Source organism: Rana temporaria, chromosome 1 (assembly GCF_905171775.1).
Source record: "Rana temporaria chromosome 1, aRanTem1.1, whole genome shotgun sequence".
NCBI classification, from domain to species: Eukaryota; Metazoa; Chordata; class Amphibia; order Anura; family Ranidae; genus Rana; species Rana temporaria.
Genome location: NC_053489.1, coordinates 236,129,731 through 236,136,897, shown reverse-complemented (window position 1 = coordinate 236,136,897; position 7,167 = coordinate 236,129,731). Strand labels below are relative to the sequence as shown.

General features: G+C 49.2%; 1 protein-coding gene across 1 annotated transcript in view; it reads right to left on the bottom strand.

The window, feature by feature from the left end:
• Positions 1-3,860: 3,860 nt before the first annotated feature.
• Positions 3,861-7,167, bottom strand: part of LOC120938693 (polysialoglycoprotein-like) — a 5,340-nt gene continuing 2,033 nt past the window's right edge. The window contains exon 2 of the mRNA XM_040351906.1: positions 3,861-4,479. Coding sequence (XP_040207840.1) covers positions 3,884-4,479 — 596 coding nt within the window. The 3' untranslated portion in view covers positions 3,861-3,883. The remainder of the gene's footprint in view (positions 4,480-7,167) is intronic.

Here is a 7,167-nt window from a genome sequence, read left to right as displayed (position 1 = left end):
AACCCCTTTAAACTGGTCTCCTAAATATATGGGCACCTGTAGCATCATTAATGCAGCTATATTGTTCTTAAATAGTTCATTTTGGAGCTCTGGAATATTGGAAATGTTGCCCTCATGCCGCGTACACACGATCATTTTTCGGCATGAAGAAAAAACGTCGTTTTTAAAAACGCCATTTAAAATCGCACATAGCACATCATTTTTCAGTTTCTGAAAAACAACAAAAAAAAATTTGAATATGCTGCATTTTTTAACGTCGTTTTAAAAAATGTCGTTTTTCGGGTTGTAAAAAAATGATCGTGTGTGGGCTAAAACAACGTTTTAAACCCGTGCATGCTCAGAAGCAAGTTATGAGACGGGAGCGCTCGTTCTGGTAAAACTACCGTTCATAATGGAGTAAGCACATTCATCACGCTGTAACAGACAGAAAAGCGCAAATCGTCTTTTTCTAACACGGAATCAGCTAAAGCAGCCCAAAGGCGAATAGAACTTCCCCTTTATAGTGCCGTCGTACGTGTTGTACGTCACCGCGCTTTGTTCATCATTTTTGAAAAACGATGGTGTGTGGGCAACGTCGTTTTTAATGAGAAGTTAGAAAAACTTCGTTTTTTGGACATGCTGAAAAACTACGTTTTCTTTCATGCCGAAAAATGATCGTGTGTACGCGGCATTAGTGTCTTCCCTGCTAATGTGAAACTCTAAATATGTATGGATTCCAAAATGCTAAGTTCAGGGTCAGTTTGAAATGGCACATCAGAAGTGTTCAGTTTACCGATTTCGGGAAGTATGGAGTTAACTTGGTTTCTTGATTCCTTTTTGCAGATGGGCAGACGTGGCATTCAGATGATATGTGATTGGTGGTAATCAGCTGAATGCAGGATACTGCAGAAGTTATTTTCTCCCAGACAACATTACAAAAAATGAGTTTCAGAGAAATTGCTTCTTAAATATACTGCTGCCAGATAGAATAAAATGTGGGGAGTGAAGAGGGTTCAGAGAAGCAGACATGGAGATAGAAATGAAATAATACTGTCTAAGTCAAATGTGAAAGAAAAATAAAATAGTTGGATTGATCCTAAAGGGTCGATGGCCAGTTAAAACCCATATAAGGAGGCAGTCTACTGGCATATTAAGGACTAAGAAATGTAAAATAAAAAATATAAATACAATGGGCCAGAATCAGAGACAAGATACGACGGCGTATCTCCTGATACGCCGTCGTATCTCTGAGTGCGGTCGGTCGTATCTATGCGCCTGATTCAGAGAATCAGTTACGCATAGATATCCCTAAGATCCGACAGGTGTAACACCGTCGTATCTTAGGCTGCATTTTCAGGCTGGCCGCTAGGTGGCGCTTCCGTATGTTTACGCGAGGAATATGCAAATTAGTATTTACGCCGATTCAGAAACGAACGACCGCCCGGCGCTTTTTTTTTACGCCGTTTGCGTTAGGCTTTTTCTGGCGTAAAGTTACCCCTGCTATATGAGGGGTATGTGCGGCGTATCCTATGTTAAGTATGGCCGTCGTTCCCGCGTCAAATTTTGACGTTGTTTGCGTAAGTCGCTTGCAAATAGGGCTGAACGTCATTTACGTTCACGTCGATTCCAATACGTCCTTGTGGCGTACTTTGACGCAATGCACACTGGGATACGTAAAAAACGCGGGGTCAAGTCAAATTTAGATACAACACACCCCCAACATCCCCATTTGAATTACGCGGCCTTACGCCGCAACACATACGTTACGCCGCCGTAAATAAGGGCCCAAGTTCTTTCTGAATACAGAACTTGCGCCCAAAGTTACAGCAGCGTCGGAGATACGTTACGCCGAAAGAAAGATATTCTCAGGTATCTGAATCCGGCCCAATTACTGCAATTATTATTATTATTATTTATAATATTAATCTAAATTTATATAAAAAAATCTAGATAGTATTTTGTTATATATAAATAAATAAAATGATAACAATGTTTTTTTTTTTTTTTCATAAAAAAAAAAATTACAGAGCTTTTTGTCCTGTGAAATGTCCTGCACATTCATTCAGTGCAAATGGGGCAAAAGTGAATGTTAGACTCTTTTCTCTCCAGGTCAAGTTTTATTTATTCATACAGAATAGTATGAATCAGGAAAATACAAATTTCTTTCTAAGGCCCCTTTTACACCTGCGGACCTTATGTCCGCTTTTTAATCCATCTGTTTACGGATGAAAAAGGGACATACATCGATCCCTATGAGATATTTTTTCATCTGTCTGCGGATCGGATCGGGTGACAATGGACAGACGGTCCGTGTTCATCCGATCCCCCCATAGGGGAGAGCAGAGATCTGACAGGGCGGTCCCTGCACAGTGTGCGGGGACCGCCCTGTTATCTGCCGGCTCCGCAGGGATCAGCGGCGTGATCCCCGCTGAGCAAGCAGAGGTTCACGGGGCAGATCATCACGGATCCGTCCCATGTGAAAGGGTCCTTATGATTATCAGCCCATTTTAGTGGCCATGATGCAGCATTTATTTTTATTTTTTTACTCTATTCTATTATAACATTTGATGTGGAGAGAAAATAGCCCAAAAACATTCACTTTTGCCCCCATTTGCACACAGTGGCCCGGATTCAGCTAGATTTGCGCATTTATTACGCATTTATTTTGCCCTGCGCCCCCGCAATTTTTTTGCGCTGCTCTCGATTCATGGAGCAGAAGCTCCGTAAATTGCGCGGGCGCGCCGGCAAAATGCCCGGCGCAAGCGCGCGCAATTTAAATGATCCCGTAGGGGGCGGGAATCATTTAAATTAGGCGTGTTCCCGCGCCGATCGTAGAGCGCATGCTCCGTCGGGAAACTTTCCCGACGTGCATTGCGGCAAATGACGTCGCAAGGACGTCATTTGCTTAAAAGTGAACGTGAATGGCGTCCAGCGCCATTCACGAATCACTTACGCAAAGTACGTAAAATTAAAATTTCGCGACGCGGGAACGACGGGTATACATAACATTGGCTGCCCCTGCTAATAGGGGCAGCCTTACGCAAAAACCGCCGTATGGAAACAACGTAAATTGCGTACGCAGGGCTCGCGCAACGTTGTGAATCGGTGTTAGTATGCAATTTGCATACTATACGCTGAGCACAACGGGAACGCCACCTAGCGGCCATCGCAAGAATGCAGCCTAAGATATGCGAGCATAAGAGCCTTATGCCGCGCAGATCTTAGGCTGCAGTCGGCGTAACAAGATTCCTGAATCAGGAGCATTCGTAACGCCGGGGCAAGTAAGCAATTGCGCTGTGTAACCTATGGTTACACAGGCGCAATTGCTTATTGAATCCACCCCTGTGATTGTACATGCAGTTCCACATGACTATGGTATACCAGAATTCACCCTGACCGCTAAAGCCCCTTTACAGTTAATACCCCCACTTAACCTTTAATAAATAATGAGACCACTACTTAGTGTTGGAGTAAAAACTGGCCGTAGCAGCCTCCTTTATTTTAAATACTCTTTAAATAATCATAAATAACCAATAACAAAAACCAATAACACATAGAGAAAAAACACTTATTTCCTGAGATAATAACCTCTCTAACATGGTGCTGGACTTTGCAGGACCCATTAACCCTTAACTCGTTAACCTTTAAACTTTGTAACTATGTAACACTTTTTGGCACTGCGGTGTCCTAACCTCTGGTCATAGGCCTCAAGCCGAAGCTGGCTCAAAGACGACCATTGACCGCAGTGCCCCCATTCACCAACCTTCCAGCTACATTAGTAGACTGGGAACTAGAAACCCCTTCAGGACCCCTCCCACCGCTGGGTACTGGCGTCCATCTTTGGGGTAATATCTTCTCCTGCAAAGTCCAAAAACACCCGCCACCAGCACCCAAAGGTAACCCCTTACCTATGGGAGCACCTCCACACCCTCATCGCTTGCTGTACCCCCTCCTCTAAACGCAACACCCACATATCAATCCCCACGTCCGTGAGGTGAACACCATCACTCCTGAGGTATCTCCATGTGTCCACTTCCAATTCGGGGTGCCGAACCACTAGCCCCCCGTTCCTGAGCACAAACCGCCCCACATTTCTGTTTATCTTCCTGCGCGCCCGATTCACCCCCTCTACCGACCTGGCCATCCTCCATGTTGACCTGGCCACCATGTCTGACCACACCACTATCGTATCCGGAAAGGACATCCGGATCCGCTGAAAGTCAAATTTAATGTCCCGTGCTATCTCCATCATCGATCTCACTCCAAGATCATTCCCCCCGGCGTGAATAACCAGAACCTCCGGTGGCCTGTCCAGCCGTGCAAATTTGTGCACCTCCGGCACCACCTTGCTCCATAACATCCCGGGGACCCCCAACCACCTTACACTCGCCTCCTGTCTCGATATTCCCAGCTGGCGACCGGTCGGGCGATCATCCGCCCGTCTGGCCCCCCGAACCACATAGGAGTGGCCCATTATCCAGACCAAAAGCGGTCCAGTACCTGAAAAACAGTAAACAAAAAACACGTCACCAACATACCCACATAGAGATAACCCGCTTTTGAGTAATCACTGTCACCCCCTTTGCCCCGTAACTCAAAACCCCACTCCCCAGACCTTCAACCCAAGCTAGCCACCAGCTGCGGCCTAACATATAATTGAAACCGCCTGGATTCCCAACGCCCTATCCTCTTTATTGCCTCTTCACCCAGTCCATTCCTTGCCGCTTCCGTAGCTGCCCCGATCCTAAAGGAATGAGCCGAGAACTCCTTTGCCACTAGGCCCAATGCCCCCAGACACTTCCTAAACACTGCCACAAACTGATATCGTGACATCGGGGACCCATTTTCGTGTACCAAAAAGGCGCCCCCCACCCCCGGACGTATGTCCAGGTAGTCCCTTACCAGCCCGACCGGGCACAACTCCGACCCTTCAATTGGGAACACATGAACCGCCCTTCCCTTGCCACTCTGATCCGTTTTGGACCTTCTGAGCCACAACGTGACCCCCTCCGGGGTCCAACCGACATCCGCAACTCCCATGCCCCCCTGGACCAATTTCGACGGGCTCACCAGCTCGCCCACCCTAAAGGCCCCAAAAAATGCCAGCGCGAATGCCGCGCGGAACAATGTAACTTCAAACCTGGATGAACATATCGCCCCCACTTTAGCCAGGATTCCTCTCAAAACTTCGAAAGACACCGGGCGGCAAGCGTCAGGTCGCCGCCCCTGTTTCCTGTACCCTTTCAGAGCTTGTCGCACCCAGAAGTCCTTTGTAAGATCCGGCCACCCTTGCCATTTGAACAGAAATGCCAACCCGGCCAATTTCTTATCCAACGCCGACGGCGACACTCCCGCTTCCATGTTTCTAGACAAAAAATACAGAACCAGTGTCCTCACCTCCGGTCCCGAAAGGTGAACCTCCGATTCCCTCACCAAATCGCTCCACTCCGACCATACCTTCTCATAGGCCGCCCAAGTACCCGCACTCAACGATTTCCTAATCCAGGTGGAGATTGTTCCAATGGAATCTGCCACAGCCACTCCGGACAAGGGACCCCCCGTTCCTCTGCCTCCGGCACCAGCTCCCCGGAACCTGTCCCACTGAAACCGAGACAAAGCGTCAGCCACGACATTGTCCACACCCGGTAAGTGCACCGCATACACAAACACATTCAGCTGCATACAGCGCAGCACCAAGTGTCTCAGGAGACGAATCACTGGGGGAGAAGACGCGGTAACTCGATTGATCACCTGCACGACCCCCAAGTTATCCCCATGGAAGCGCACCTTCCGATCCCGGAAAGACGTGCCCCATAACTCAACCGCCAGCACCACTGGAAACAGCTCCAGCAGCACCAAATTCTTTGTAAAGCCCGCAGTCACCCAAGACTGCGGCCAAGAGCCAGCGCTCCACTGACCCTGAAAGAAGGCCCCAAAGCCCGCACCCCCGGCCGCATCTGTATACAGCTCCAGGTCAAAATTGCTGACCGGGCCGGACATCCACAAGGCCCTGCCGTTAAAACCCTCTAGAAAAGAGTGCCATACCCGCAGGTCCTCCCTATGCTCCTTCACGAGCCGCACATAGTGATTGGGCAACCTAACACCCGCAGTGCTAGCCGACAGCCGACGACAAAAAACCCTCCCCATCGGGATAATCCTGCAGGCAAAATTCAGCTTACCCAACAACGACTGCAAAGCCCGCAGCTGCACCTTATGCACTCCAATCATACCCCTGACCTCCGCCTTGAGGCCTTCTAGCTTATCCTGCGGCAAACGACATTCCATCTTCTCGCCGTCTATGACTATGCCCAGGAATTGAATGACAGACCTAGGACCTTCCGTCTTTTCGGGCGCCAAAGGCACCCCAAAACGTTCCGCTATGTGTTCTAGCGTAGATAACAAAACCGCACAAATCCGTGACCCCCCCGGTCCAATGCAGAGAAAGTCATCTAGATAGTGGATGACTGAATTCACTCCCGCCACGTCTCGCACCACCCATTCCAAAAAGGAACTGAATTGTTCGAACAACGCACAGGATACCGAGCAGCCCATGGGCAGACATTTGTCCACATAGAACTCCCCTCCCCAGTGACACCCCAACAGTCTGAAGCTGTCCGGGTGCACCGGCAACAGCCAGAAGGCCGCCTCGATGTCCGACTTGGCCATCAACGCCCCCCGACCGTATTTCTTGACCCATCCCACCGCCGCGTCAAACGATGTGTAGCACACCGAACAATCGCCCGCATCAATCGCATCATTTACCGACCCCCCTTTCGGAAATGAGAGGTGGTGAATGAGTCTGAACTTGTTTGGTTCCTTCTTCGGTACCACCCCCAACGGTGATACCACCAGACCCTCCAAAGGGGGGGATTCAAACGGGCCCCCCATGCGGCCTAGCCCCACTTCCTTCCGTAATTTCTCAGAAACCACTTCGGGGTGTTGGAGAGCCGAACGCAAATTCTTGGACAGCGGCGGAACCACCGTCAAGCTACAAGGAATACGGAACCCCACAGTAAAACCTTCCTCCAGGAGCTGAGCCGCCGCTCTGTCCGGATACCTACCGAGAAACGGCAGCATCCTTCTCACCATCACCTGAAGAATCCCCGGGACGTCCCTTGCCCTGCTTGAAGCAGCGGGAAGAGGGGTGATTACCCCCACACCCGGAGCACTCATGCTTGTATCGGCACG